The 16,139-nt window shown below is 35.5% G+C and overlaps 1 protein-coding gene across 1 annotated transcript in view; it reads left to right on the forward strand.

Annotated features, from left to right (window-relative positions):
• Positions 1 to 16,139, forward strand: part of CEP126 (centrosomal protein 126) — a 77,693-nt gene that overhangs the window by 43,324 nt on the left and 18,230 nt on the right. Inside the window, exons 5-6 of the mRNA XM_037029743.1 lie at positions 7,998 to 8,196; positions 11,779 to 13,930. Coding sequence (XP_036885638.1) covers positions 7,998 to 8,196; positions 11,779 to 13,930 — 2,351 coding nt within the window. The remainder of the gene's footprint in view (positions 1 to 7,997; positions 8,197 to 11,778; positions 13,931 to 16,139) is intronic.

Consider the following 16,139-nt stretch of genomic DNA (forward strand, 5'->3'; position numbering starts at 1 on the left):
ACTCTGACAGCAGACAATATGTCTCTGGCAACTTTCAAGCTATTTCCCCAGTCCTGGAGCTCAGAGGGAATGAATCCAAGTAAGTTCATGTGTGGGCCCTTTAAGATGAACTGCTGGGACTATAGCTGTTGTTTGTTTCCCTCAACCTCAATACCCATTGGTTTTTGCAGCCAGAAGTTATGAAGAGTTCTCTTCCCGTCCCTGGAACCCTGAGGTAGGCAGCCGGTTTTGGGGCTGGGACCCCCTCAGTCCTCAGGGGGGATTTCTGTAGCCAAGATATCTCTCCCAATTTTTATTTGCCACACATGGATATGTAATTAGCCTAGTCTGTGTCCCCACTCCTCCTACTAATCTGGTGTCGCTTCTTCTTTAAATCCCTAGTTGCAGGACTTCCATTCAGCTAGATATCAGGTATTTCTGAATGATGGTTGTTCTGTAGTTGTGGGAGGAGGTGAGTACCACATTTACCTATGCTGCCACCTTGACTAGAAATTTCAAAGGGCTAGTGTTTACTATGCCCTTCTCACAAAAGGCAGCTCAGCTGTAAGGAAAAGATGTCACAATGAGTTGGCATATAGACACTCTGTGTTAGAAATCCCATGTTTCAAACTAGAAGTAATGGCTCCATGTAAATAGCTTCCAGGGCCATGCAAGAGACATGGCCAGCCAATTATAAAACTACCACTCAGAGAAACCCAAAGCTATAGCTTCCTACCAGATACCTATGGTGTATTAACAGTCCTCTCAGTCCAGATGCAGTTTACCAATGAATGGGTCATTTTTAGCATACCTTATAATATAGTTTAAATCCTACTAATAATCCAGGGGAACAGTTTATCCTCAAGCCACATTGCTCCACAGAGAAAAACAGATTTTGTTAACTCTTCACTCACATAGAGATATATATAAGATCACACAGGCAATATAAATAAGATTACATAGAAAGTATATATGAATATATAAGCAAAAAAGAGGGCCACATATCTCTCAAAAATTCTAACATATAAAGGCAAGCAAAGAAAGACCCTGAGAAGCAACAACAGGAGAAGTGGGAAAATACTTAGGAAAGCATGATGGTATGGAAACCTCCAGAAAGATAGCAGTCAAAAGTGTCTATTTTTGCAATTATTAGGTTAATTAGTTAATCATTAGCCAAATCAGTACAGTGAAGTGGTAGAGGTAGAAGCTAGATAGCAGTGTGTTATGGAACACATACAAGTTAAGGCATTGCAGGCAATATACTTCTAGATCTCTTATGGAAAAGCTTATCTGAAAAGGGAAGACGGCAGACAACTAAGGAGGGTTTTAGAGTCCAAGGGGAATTTAGAGTGATGAGAATTCCAAACCATTTAGTGTAGGAGTAATGTGCATTATTGTATTCAGTTTTCCCTCTCAGGTTTCTTTTTCTGTGTATCAGTTGTTATCTTTTATGTTATCAGATATTTTTAATTAAAAAGTTTTTTGTACTATGAATTAAAAGATAGACTTTATTGCTTAACAGTGTACAGTTTCTTAAAGTCCTAGAAGAGGTAAAATATCAGAACAACTTTGATTTCCCTTTTGCAAGCAAACATAGTTATCATTATACCAAATTTGTGCTAGGACCATTGAATAACATATATCATCTTAGTTTTATGAGAAATTGTCCTCATTCTAAGTTAGAATATATAGTTTTCATACTATTAATGTAATATACTATATTGTAGTAAACTGTTATGACAATGACTTCATACCTCTATCTGTACATATACATGTACACATGTAAATGTTATGTATGTGAAAACCACAGGTGTATACAATTTATAAAGAAAACACTATGGTTTACTTATTAAAAAGTTCAACTTTTCTTCACAGATAATTAGCAATATTAAATAATGTGTGTGAAAATACCTCATAAACTGTAAAATGCTATACAAATATGAGGTATTGAAATATCAACGATCAGGTATAAGGTTAATAGAAATATTTATGTGTACTGTTTATCACAAATATTATTAAGCTGAAAATATTCATGAACTATTGTTACATTAAAAATAAAATGCACTGAGAAATAAAGTCTAGTCATGCACCATTTAATGACTAGGATATATTCTGAGAAATGTGTAATTAGGCAATTTTGTCATTGTATAAACATCATAGTGTTCATACGCAAACCTAGATGCTATAGCCTACTACATACCTAGGCTATATGTTACAGCCTATTACTCCTAGGCTACAAGCCTGTACAGGATGTTACTATACAAAACAACATGAAATTAAATTAAGCACAAGTGAAAATGATATGATCGATGGACACGGTAAAAAACAAGATGTAAGAGGCTGCTGGCAGTATAACATGGTATGTGTTTTACATTAATTTTTTTGTAAGTAAAAAGAGCATACTCTAAAATAACAGTTAAGCTCTCCTCCACAGACTTCTGGTCAAGATGGAGGCATAAGTAAACACAGCTTGCATCCTTGCGCAACCACAGTAAAAATTACCACTAAACTACAAAACAACTAGCATCCAGAATTGTCAGAAAATAGACCTGTGTGGAAGCCCAGCAACCAAGGAATTAAAGAAATCACATTCATTCATACCAGTAGGAGGGACAGAGACATGGAACAGGTGGTCATGTGGTGGATAAAAATTGGGACAGATGTATCAGGAGTGAAGGATCTTAGCATCACACCAGACCACCCAGCCCAGGGTTTCAGTGCCAGGAATATAAGTCCCCATAAGTTCTGGCTGCAAAAGCCAGTGGGATTGGGGTGGCAGAAGCAACTGCAGGATTCTCAGGTGTCTCCTCTTAAAGGGTCCACAATAGACATAGGACTTATGCAGACTCACTCCCTCTGGGATTCAGCGCTGAGGCAGCAGCCTGAAGGGCACCAGTGGCATACAGGGAGAATCTGAAGTCTCGCATCAGGGCAAGTGCGAGGGCACAGCTTCCTCGCGGACAGAACTCCAGAGGACAGGCAGGGGCCATTGTCCTTTTCTGAGCCTTCTCCCACACAGAGCCACATGTCTGAGACTCCATCAACCTGGTTCACACAGGTTGCCCCACCCAAACAATTACCTAAGACTCCACCCCATCCAACTTACAGGCACACTTTCCTAATTAGGCCTCACTACTAAGAGAGAGTCAAAGCAGCTCTACCTAATACATAGAAACAAACACAGGAAGGCTGCCAAAATGAGAAGACAAAGAAAAATGGCCCAAATGAAAGAATAAAACAAAACTCCAGAAAAAACTAAACAAAATGAAGATAAGCAATCTGAGATGCTGAGTTCAAAACACTGGTTATTAGGAGGCTCAAGAAATTCATTGGATACTTCGACAGCATAAAAAATACCCAGAAGAAATACAGGTTACACTAAGTGAAATAAAAATTTGCAGGGAATCAACAGTGGAGTGGATGAATCCAAGAATCAAATCAGCGATTTGGAACACAAGGAAGAAAAAAAAATCAATCAGAACAGCAAGAAGAAAAAAAGTCCAGAAAAACAAGGATAGAGTAAGAAGCCTCTGGGACAACATTAAATGTTCCAACGTTCAAATCATAGGATACTGGAAGGAGAAGAGAAAGAGCAAGAAATTGAAAACTTATTTGAAAGAAAACTTCCCTAATTTGGGGACATAAATAGATACACAAGTCCAGGAAGCACAAAGAGTCCCAAACAAGTTGGACCCAAAGAGGACCACCCCAAGACATCATAATTAAAATGCCAAAGATTAGAGTTAAAGAATCTTAAAAGCAGCAAGAGAAAAGCAGAGTTACCTACAAAGGAGTTTCCATAGACTGTCAGCTGATGTCTCAAAAGAAACTTTGCAGGCAGGAAGGGGCTGAAAAGAAGTATTCAAAGATGAAAAGCAAGAACCTACAACCTGGACTATTCTATCCAGCCAAGCTATCATTTAGAATGGAAGGGCAGATAAAGTGCTTCCCAGACAAGGTAAAGCTAAAGGAGTTCATCATCACCAAGCCCTTATTATATGAAATTTAAAGGGATTTATTTAAGAGAAGAAAGAAGATCAAAACTATAAATGGTAAAATGACAACAAACACAACTATCAGCAACTGAATCTAAAAAACAAACAAAATAAGCAAGCAGAACAGAAACAAAATCATAGATATCGATATCATTTGGAGGTTTATCAGTTGGGAGGGGGGAGAAGAGAATAGGGGGAAACATGCAGGAATTATGAACTACAAATTGGTAGGTACAGAATAGGCAGGAAGAAGTTAAGAATACATAAGAAATGGATACATGTATCCTATGTGTTCTTCAGCTATGTTCTGTATAGCCAAAGAATGTGTATACATGACCCATGGACGTGAACTAAGGGGGCGATTGCTGGAGGGCCTGGGGAATACTGAGTGGAGGGAGGCAAAGGGGAAACAATTGGGACAACTGTAATAGCATAACCAATAAAATGTATTTCAAAAATATAAATAAAAGAACAATTAAGAGCATAGTATAGTAATGCATAAACAAGTAACAGTCATTTGTTAACATTATCAAGGATGATGCATTATACATCATTGTGTGTCCTGTACTTTTATATGACTAGCAGTACAGTAGGTTTGTTTACACCAGCATCACAACAAACACATGAGGAATGAGTTGGACTAAGATGCTGCAATAGCTACAACATCACCAGATGATAGAGATTTTTTATTTCCATAATAATCTTACATATTTTGTGGTCTGTTGTTGACCAGAATGTCATTATATAGCAATAACTGTGATGCCAAGAAACAGGGAACTCCAAAGAAAGGGGGTAGATCAGTATTTATAAATAATTGTTCTAATATGGAAAATATTAATATTAGACAAAATAATTTAAGATGTTAGTGATGTGGTAATCTAAAGGAAAAATTATATGAAAAAAATGAAAGGCATTGTAAGTCTAAGCCTCAAGAAAAAGCAGATAATGTGTTCATGTGAAAGTCAAAGTTGCCTAAGGAAATAATGAGATACAAGGATACTAAGTCTAAGGGACTTACATTAAACATATAAGTAATCAGCTTTCCACCACAAGCAAATCTTTATCACAAAGGTAATATACTTAACCTTTCTGGTAGATAAATATAGGGTAAAAGAAGCTGTATTTACTCTCATGTTAAATTTTTTTACTTTAAATGATGTTGTTCAATATCTATCTCCAATATCCATGTATTTGTGGTGAGACCATAAATTCTAAAACACAGGCAACACTGAGAAATCTGGCCAGACCAGAGAAGTGGTCTATTGGACCTCTGTTTTTCCCTTTGTACTAGATAATCTGGTTTAATGCAAACCAGATTATCTAGCCTATATTCGTTATGCCTGTGACTATCAGACTTCCAAAAGGTGACAATACTGTAAGAGCAAGAATGAGAAAAGGGGAACCTGAATAAGCTATGTACATTTCTTAGCCCGTATGAGAGCACACTGATTGAACAAAGATCATGCATGGACCCTAAGGACAAAAAGTAATATTAATCAAAAGCCTAGAGGCAGCCCAATGTACAAAAAAAACATCTTAATAAGGCTCTCTCTACCTGCCTGTCCAAATGCTTTTCCGCCTGTGCAGATCCATTCCTGCCTGTCCAGCTGTCTCCACACCTTATCACTACTTACCTGATCAGCTGTCTCCTTCACGGGCCCCATTGCTATCCCACCACCCCCAAATTCTTCCAAGCTATCCGACTGTTTCTCCCACCCGCCAGCCCTCTATCCTGCCTATCCGCCCATCTGTCCCCTCTACTCTTCAGAAGACCTTTTTACCAGCCCCATTGTTGTCCTACCCAATTAAATATCTTCCTCGCCCTCCAGCCCCAGTTACTCCCAGCTTTTCTAGCAATTTCCCTTTTCTACCAGCCCCAATTCCTTCTGGCCCACCTGACCATTTACCACAGCCACCCCGAAATTCCCCAACCATTCCCGATTCTGCCTCCCAGAGCACATTATTTCACAAAACTTTCAGGCACAAACATTTTCTTCCAGCACAACATTGTACCCCGGCCACTCTAATGCCTGCCCTTGTTCACCGTTCCCTTCCAGCTCACCTGGTTGTTTCCCCAACCCCTTTGGAAGCTCCCCCAGTTTTGAAGCCTTCGAGTTTATTCAGTCATCCCTCTCATCAACTGGTCCCCACTCGTTCTTATAGTACTTCATTGTCTAAACATCCTGCTAGCTTAGAACCTTTTCAGTCAGTCCAGCAATCTCTTCCCCAGACCACATTATCAAATCTTCCCCAGGCATTTGCAGACCACCCACCTGCCTCAATTCCCTCTCATTCACCTCCTTGTCATTCTCCATCCTCTTCTTTGTCTTCATCTTCTTCTACATCCTCTTCTTCACCCTCTGTACAGCGTTCTTCTTCATCCATTCTTGCTTCTCCTTCACCTTCTTCCTCTTCCTGTCCATCCTTACCTCCCTCATCTAACCCTCTTGTTTCCTCACCTTTGCACTCAACTCCCTCTCCATGTTTACTTCCCACTTATTTAGATTTTCCCTCTCCAATTTCTCCTGTATCATCTTCCTTTATTATTTCTTCTTCCTTTCCCCCCATGCTTCACTCTCCCTCTCTTTCTACCTCCCCATCTCCTTTTATTCCCATCCATTCCTTTAATCCTCCTCCCTGGGGGAAGAAAGTAGAGAAGAGAAGAGAAGCAAGTGGAGTAGCGAAGAAAAAAGAAATAGAGAAGAAAAAGTTGAGAGGCGACAACTGTAAAGGTAAATAAATTGAGTTTATTAGATATTTCATAGATTTAGCAATATTTTGTTTGGGATGGACAAAGAAAGAAATGAAGAAAAATTGAGAGATGGCAACTTTAAAAGTAAATAAATTGAGTTTATTAGATATTTTGTAGATTTAGCAATATTTTGTTTGGGAAGGGTAACTGAAGGAAGGAATATGTAAGAGTAGAAAGGCCTAAAATGAAGAGACAGAAACATACTTTCAATGTTCAGAAATTTGTGTTTAAATAACTTCTTGCTCACCCTGATTTCCCTGTGGTCACAAAAAGATAGTCAAGAATCTAGTACTCATTGACCCAGACTATTTCAGTTTGTCCAAATAAAGATATATATGGGTGTTGGAGATAGGTATATGCTGCATACCTCACCTTCCAAAACATTTCTGTCTTCACTGACTTCAGTAATTGAATTCAAATGAGTTAGAAATAAATGCCCTTGAGATTCACCCTAATGGCCCCAGTGCATAGCAGTCACCTTTTTTATACCTTATCCCCATCCCACCTCCACCCAAAATCTTCCCTTTGCTCTTCGTTTTTCCTTTTGTACTTATGCTGAACTGTAACATGCTGTAAGTTTCTACAAGATGCAGATTTCTAATAGAAGATGACATCATCCCCTGATGATTTGGGGGTGTCAATTTGGCACACTAAAAGTAGACTCTACATTAAAGGTAACCTCTGTGACATTAAAAAAAAACATGCCTATTATGTGATACTGAAAACAAATGCATGCAAGACTCCTCCATGGAGTAAGATCCAAGCACCCAAAACTAGTAAGCTAAAATGGAAATTCCTGCCTAACCTGAAAAGCAATTTTTATATTTTCTACCTGCCTGAATCTTCAACTAACTTTGTTAGAGTGATAGGAATACTTACCAGTCATGACTTTAACTCGGAGCTAAGAGTAATGCAAATTATTATTGTCCAGATAGGAAAGCTCTTAAAGAACTGAGGGCTGACTCTATACATCCAGAGGATTCATCCTACATCCTTTCTAAACAGTACAAGAATTGGATTTAATAAAGCTATGAATAACTGGGCATTCTTACATGAAGGTGGAGTCCTTTATTAGAACTATAATCCCACACCATTTTTATTTTACTATTGACTGCCTTAAATTCCCATTCTAATATGTCTATATGTTTCTCCAATATCCGTATATGTGGTTATCTGGACACACACACTACATGAATGTGTCATTTATGTGTATGTAAAAAGAAATTAACTTTATTTAAATGTACTAAGCATTTTTTATGTATGGTTCACAGAGCTATAGATAATACTTTACCTTCAACACTATCAAAAAATGATCAGAAGCATCAGAAACATCTCTTATCCAAAACCAATTGTGATAAGGAAATGAAGAAAAACAGCAGGACAGATTTGGCTGCTAACAAAGATGCATTCCAGCTTAAACTAGTGGAAACTCAGAAACTCCTAGAAGATCAGCATCTAAGCAGTTTGCAAGTATGAAACTATAAATATGGTATTAATATTTTAAGATCTAATAATAATTCTGTCCATTTTGCAGTGTTTTCCACTGAGGAAATATATGCCACTTGCCAAGTTTAGGCCATGAGAGAGAATATGAATGAATCAGTACATATTCATCACAGATACTAGAAAAATAATTTCTTAGATTTTTACTTACCTTTTATTCATTTTTCTCTCTACATCCTCTATTCTTTTTTATCTCACATTTAGAAAAATATTCTTTATGAATGTTACTGTCTGACAAACATGAAAGCTATTTGAAAGTACAAAATACTACATGTTGCTGTTAGAGATTGGATTCTAAAATGAAATCTGAAAATTATAACACATGTGGCCATTAGTTTCTTAATGGAAATAGGGTACAATTGGCTGGAAATGGTGTTTCTAGTCTATCACTTAGGGCACTTACTATGTTATTATCCCATCAATGAGTGGAGTTTCAGCTGATTTTCCTGAAATGTTCATGTACTTTATTTTTCATGAGTAATTATACACATTTATCAGATTCTTAGTAGACTGATATCAAGATTAAATTAATAACTTTGGCCTGATTCATTTAATTGCTAGCAATTGTGGCAAAGATAAAATAGCAAAGCAGGCAACTTCTTTTGGCTATGATAAACTACCTTCCTACCATAAATAACTATAATTCTGAATGAAATGTATGAAACAAATGTTTTTAGACATTAGATGATAGGTAGTACAGGACATGGTCCTGGAAAAACAGGGAAACAAATGAGATAAACCCTATGATCATAGAAGCTTCTTACCTGGACATATTCTCTGGATAACCCTAAAAGAAATCCATGGGTTACCCAACTTTCTGTCAAAATAAAAAGAAAAAAATAAACTTAACATTCTCTTAAAGAAGACTGAAGTCTTGACACGTGACATAATTCTCTCAATGTCCAACATTCAGTCACAACTTACTAGACATGTGAAAGAGCAGGAGAATATAGTCCATAAATAAGAAAAAATAGTCAATATAATCAGGCACAGAAATCATAGAGATGATGGAATTAACAGGCAGGAATTTAAAACCATGTTTTTAAACATTTTCAAGGAATTAAAGTAAAAAGGAACATAATGAAAAAGGATATTTTAAAGGAACCAAATAGACCTTCTAGATCTGAAAAACATAATATTTAAAATGAAAATTTCACTGGGTAGGCTTAACAGTGTAGGCATTACAGAAAAAAGATCAGTGGACTTGTAGACATGGCAATAAAAATCATCCAATTGAATCACTGAGAGAAAAAGACTAGAAAAAATAAGCAGAACATTATTGACCTGTGAGACCATATCAAGAAATATAGCATACATTTAATTAAAATCCCAAAAGGGGGGGGGAGGGAATACTTAAAGAAACAGAGACTAAAAATGTTTCAAATTTGATAAAACTATAAATCCACATATCCAAGAAGCTCAGTAAACTCCAAGAAGGATAAGCATGTACACTTATGAACACACACATAGGCAAACACACATCAAAGACACATGAAAATTAAATTTAGCGAGAAGAGAAAAGATACATTATGTGGGCATGAACAAAGATAAGGTGGACTACTACCTTCAAGCCAAAAGACAGTGAAACAACATTTTCATAGTTCTGAGAGAAGAAAATGATCAACCCAGTATCCTGTATCCAACTAAAATATCACTCTGAAATGACAGCAAAATAGGCATTTTCAAATAAACAACAACTGAACACCAGAGCACTACACCAGCATCTGAACTGCAAGAAATGCTACAGCAAGATTGTCAGGCAGAAGTATCTATAGTGACAAAGAACAGATTAGTGGTTATTCTGGTGAGTAGGGATTGACTACAAGAAGCATGAAGGAACTTTTGGCAGATAGAAAAGTTCTATATATTGTTTGGTATAGTGGTTACTGGTGAAAAATTGATCAAAATCCATTCAACTATACATTTAAACTAGGTACATTTTATTGTAGATAAGCATCCTCAATAAAATTGATTTAAACACAAAAACCACAAAGCGTGTTAAGTCTAATACAATTTATATCAGTAACTTACAAGCAAAACTGGAAGCTTATCATGTTTCATTGTTGAGAAAAATTCTGGGAAAAATATAGTGTAGCGAAATCAGAAGTTACTGAACTTCTTTGGAAGTGCTTTGGAAGACGAGGCTATTACAGGCCTATTTGAATGGAAATTTTAGAGCCACGACATCATTCATTTAGAAGGACCTTCTAACCCAGATTTCTATATCTCATTATATGCAATCTCAAAGGAAGTCCTTCAGGACTTCTAGTTTCCTTATCATTACTAATTAAAATAACTCAACTTCAAAAACAGGCATTGAAGGAGCTATGCTCTGTTTTGTCCTCATTAATTAGGTAAAATGACCAACACTTTAAAAAGATATCACAGTACTGAAGGATGTGATGGGCAGGTGCCAAATACTGGTAATAACAAACTCTTACGAATTCATTTTCAAAACTTGTTTCACAATAATGTATCAATCAAACATTAACTATGCAAACTAAAATACTTCTATTCTATAACTGATTTTCTTGATATTTTACTTTATTTGCTGGGCTATAAAAATAATATATTTTGGTTTAGTATCAGAATATTTAACTTTTCTAGAATTTGTGAAAAATCTTATGAAATATTAATTTTCTTTCTTTGAGTCCATCTAACATTTTTACTACATTTACAATTTAAAGTCTTCTTGAATTTATTTCTACATATGTAATACAAAATTAATGTATTCTAGATATGTTTAAGAAATTAGAAATATTTTAAAATATTTACCATACTTTGAAGTGATAAAGAAATTTTATTGAAGACTGATAAAGTCCATGAACATTCAATGAAATAGTTATGAGAATGTCTATGGAATTTATTGAACTTATTACTCTGATAAATCTCAAAAAAAGAGGCCCCTAAAAATCAAGTTTTCAACCCTAAATCCATATTAGAATAATCTGGGGGATTTTAAAATAATAATACCAATGCATGGACCCCATCCAAGTATTAAATCAGCAGGACTCATGCATAGGTATTTTTACAAAGAATACCTTTGTAATTCAAACCTGCACCCAGAGTTTAGAACTCTGCTATGTAGACCATGACATTAACTTTTATTTTTAAAAAATGTGGCCCTTCCAATAGGAAGCTCACATTAGAATCAGAGCTTTTAGAAGTTTCATTCAAGTCCAGTGAATGTTTCAGGAAAAAATACCATTTGTAAATAACACTTTCAGGATTTCACATGCTATTATGAAATCTTCATACTCTGGATGTAATAGCAATAGCAAAATTATTTTCTAAGCTATAATTGGCTGGAACAATCAGATAGTTACCTTACCCAACAAGTTGATTATTAAAGTCTTTGTTAGCTCCCTTTTTTCACTCTGGGGACTACTCTAGGGATATAGACTCTTTGTATGTTACACTGTAAATAATCATATTACTGTATTTTACATCCAAAAAGAAATGGGCTCAGTAATAACAATGTGTTGAATGGTAAATTTTGGCGTTTAAAAAATTTTTTAAGCTATAAAACTTTGTTCTTTTTTCTTTCAGAAATTTTGTGATGAAGTTTATCAGATAACAAATTCTGAAATCCTTTCAAGTGTAGACAGTCTTGAGGCTGGAGAACATGAAGAAATCTATTTAACACGTATTAATAAGGAGCCTTCCACATCAATCCAGCAGAGTTCTGTTTTCCTCAAATCAGCAAATCTACAATCAGCTAATCTAAGCTGCTTTGATGAAGATAAATTGTCATTCTCTAAAACTCAACGTATAAATAATTGGCTAATAAATTTAGATGATCCAAATACTCAAAATGCCAAATCTTTCTCAGATATTTTAAGTAAAACTAATGTTCTACCTTCACATGAATGTTTTTATAGTAAAGGACAAAATCCATCTGCTGTATGTAGAACTGTGGAAAGAGCTACAAATACTACCAATAATCTAGTGGGCTTTGTATGTAGTCCGCCTATATTTATACACGATAAAAAAAGCAAAAAGACCTCTGAAAATAGCACTGTGAGGACAACTGACACCTGTTCGGGGGCATTCAAAGGGAAGAGACCTTTCGGTTCTGAAAGACCAACATTTAAATTCAGCAAATCCTGGAACACTCCAGATTCTCTGACTCAAGGGATGGCTACAATTTCAGACAACGAAAAATATTCTGAATTAACTCAAGAAAATAGAACTACTTCAACTCCTACTTCATTTGTACCTGTGGCAACACCTTTATTTTTGCCACCTAATATGCAATCAGCTAAACCTTTACCAAAGAATAGTATACATATAAAAGAAATCGACCCAGTGCAGTGTTCTGATAAATTAGGAGATTTGAAAGATGTTAAAAATGAAAAGATAAAATGTTTTCATTGTAGTAAGGAAGAATTGCCTTTATTTTCAGACAATTTTACAGCTGCCCATATACCTCACAACTCTGATTCAAAAGATGAAAAACAGAAAATAACTAAAATGTCTGCATTGTTGTCTAACATAATTTCTAATTATGACTTAGTTGGTCAGCACAAGAAAATGAGATACAATATTCATGAGAGAAGCAGTGTGAGGTTTCTTAAAAGTATTTTAAAAAAAGAATCTAAGTATGAACATGATTATTTTGAGGCACTAGTTATAAATCAAAGCTTTAAGTTAGGAAATGAAAAAGCAGAAGCTATCAGAGATAGTATTGAATTAACGAAAGAAAAAGGAAAAAGTGCAGAAGTTCCAAAGACTATTAAAAAACTGAGGTGGTTTGATGAAACTGGAGATACAGGAAAAAATGCTAAAGATAATCATTCACTGAAAAATAAAGTAGAAATGTCTCAACAGTGGTCTCAACCACTCCACATTCAAACTGATCGTGGTACTGCCAGCAATATCCTTAGTGTTCCTGCTTGCACTGTAAATCCTGCTGACACAAAAAAGCCCTTGGATGATTCTGTCTCTGAAAACGTCGCTGCTTTAGGAGGATCTGGAACTAACCATGCTTCTTTGAACTGTTCTGTATCTTCAGATTTTAACATTGCTAAACAAGCATGGTCAGCCTCAGAAAAAGAAGAAAATAAATCTCCTATACATAGCAGTAATTCTAAAACTCAGAAGGCTAATCTACAAAGAGATAGAGCAAAGGTAATTAGAACAAAATCTGCTAAAGTTCAGTCGAAGTTTGTATATCCAAACAGAAAAGGCACAGTTCTTCGAACACAGTCCGCAAGCAAAGCCAACACATTTTTACAAGCTCAGGGTCAATTAATTGTACCTCATCCTCCTAAATCTCCATCAAATATTAGGAGTGATAAAAATATACAAGTATCTCAGTGTCATTCAGAAATGCCTGAAAATTCTCAAAATGTTATTACAAATAACTATTTTAATTCAAAACATGTGCTTCCAACAGAATACAAGTTGAATCCGTGGAATAAAGAAAGCAATCTTCCACTCTCACGTGTTTATTCGGACTCAGTCACTGTGGTGCCATCTCTACCATATTGTTCTTCTGAGTGCCACACCTTAGCAAAAATAAATTATTCAAACAGCACTGGAATTTTTGCCAACCAAGATGGAACATTATCTTGCACCCAAAGGTGTCCTGCTTATGAAGAAAGTCATCACTCTGTGGCTTTTCAACCTGTTAAAAAAGAATCTCTTCCCTCATGGAAAAGACAGCATAATATTCTGAGTCAAAATGAAAAGACTGCTGGTAAGAATAAATTTATGTATTTTTGTAAACAAAATGTACAACATTTAAAATTCATGTAAAAAATTTTTGTTAGGGTATAGCAATATATCTTATAGATACTAATGTTGAATAATAACTTTACAGAAACAACATTTTCCTTGTATCCTTGTCTATCTAGAAGCAGAAATTTTTAGTTGAGCAATATTTGGTGGCACATCCAATATTTGCTCAACTAAAATCAGAAACTTTTGCTAGCCTCCATTTTTTCCCATGACTTTTCTTGTTAGTTTAAAAGTGGAAGGACAAAGAATAGGGTCTAAGTCTTATCCCATGTCATTCTGTCATTGTCCCCAATATTACAGTCAAAATGTCTATCAAATAATCACAATAAAAATGTTTAAATTATTCTAAATAAATGAATAAATGTTATAATACTTTCCTTTACTTTTTAAAATGTTTGTTAAATTGAGTTGTTATAAGCTAATGATAGGTGTGCCAAACCCTTCCATCCCCTTTCTGAAAGAGGGGCAGCTTTACTGTTATCTTATATATGTTGGTTTTCATATAGAGAAAAAATGATAGCATTCCTTTAAACATTTTTAAAAATTATTTTTCTGCAGAATGTCATTACCCTTTGTAGCTGGTGATGCCTCATGAAGCTACTTTCCTCTGAGGGAATGGACTAGGAGCCCATAAATTTTTCTACCCGTGGGAATCAGTCGCCTGTTGAACACTAGATAGGACTTGGAGGAGGGGTGGGGAGAAGAGGGGAGAATCAGAAAAGCATTGCTTTCCTTTTCCCAAAGATATGAATAAATATTGAAGAGATATAAATTGGGAGTTAATTAAAAATTGAGTATTTAAAGTCTTCAATTAGACCGTGAGATTTTAAGAACCAGGGACTTTTTGTAATTCATCACTGCATCCACAGGTCCTAACTGTGCCCGGAACTTAATATACACCCAAACTTTTCTTATACTGAATGGGCACAAGCCATATTGGCAGATGGACAGCTTTAATCTAAAAATCTTTCGTATTTATCTATAAAAACATGGATAAAAAATTGTGTCTCTCACCAGAGTGGAATCATAAAAGAACTCTCCACGGTCGCACATTTGTTCTACCTCACTGTGGTGCCATCACTTTTTATCCGGCCACTTCACAGTATAACTTCAGTGTTCACACCGCCTCCAACAGATTTGACATTCTGAAGTGATAGTGACAGATAAATTATGATGCTTACCTTTTTTGAGTTCCTTCTCTGTGCCAGTCACAGTGCCAAGTGTTTTATACTTATTGTCGCATTTATAGTTCATGACAATCCTGAGAAGTAAGTATTTTTATAGCACCATTGGCCAAGAAGGAAATAGAATTGCTCAAGGACAAGAACTAGTAAATAGCAAAATTGGTATTTTAATCCAAATATCTATGACTCCAAGTTCTATGTTTTTTCCACTAAAACTATATAATAAATATTGAAAATGTTATATATATATTAAGTAAAATTTATATCAGAGTCTAAGCTGATCAGGAAAAAAATTAGGAGACATAGTTTGTCAAGAGCTTAAGCATAAATGAGTAGCATATTAAAGTTACATTCTCATTCTCTAAAAGAATATATATGTTCATCTTGAGAAACCAATATTTAATCAGATGAGGTAGTTCTTAGGGATGTTTGTATAAGAGACAATGGAAAATTTAATGAATTTTCACATTTTTCGGCCATGTTTTTAAAGAGATAGAAGTATTCAAACTGCTGTATATGCCTATACTTCCTAATACAGTGATTATACATAGACAATCTAATATTAATAATACTAAGTACTTTGTATGTTCAAACTTATTTTTGAAAACAGTTTAAATACTGTTTTGCAAATGAACCCTTTACTAATACTGGATTATAGTTCAATGGGTATCTGTTCATTTTTTTTCCTACTCTCCTACTTACCAAGTCATTTTTATTCATACTCAGTGTATCCAGGGTTGGAAACTATGGAGCCTCTTCCTCTCCATTAGCATTTCTAGAACTCTCAAATAAAACTCTCCAGTAAAAACTTGATTCCGCTGAGGCCCAAGCCATTCAGCTGTACCACCTCCTGACCTCTCAAGTCATTTCTTCCCTCAAAGATGACTTTGGCATCTGATTCACATTCTGCCTCTCTGTGCAGTCTTTGCCAAAATCCTGCTGATTCAGCATTTATGTGGCTGAACCACCCAACACTGATCTCTC

The sequence above is a fragment of the Sturnira hondurensis genome, unplaced genomic scaffold (genome assembly GCF_014824575.4).
Source record: "Sturnira hondurensis isolate 20B ecotype Veracruz unplaced genomic scaffold, ASM1482457v3 Scaffold0020489, whole genome shotgun sequence".
Classification (NCBI taxonomy): domain Eukaryota; kingdom Metazoa; phylum Chordata; class Mammalia; order Chiroptera; family Phyllostomidae; genus Sturnira; species Sturnira hondurensis.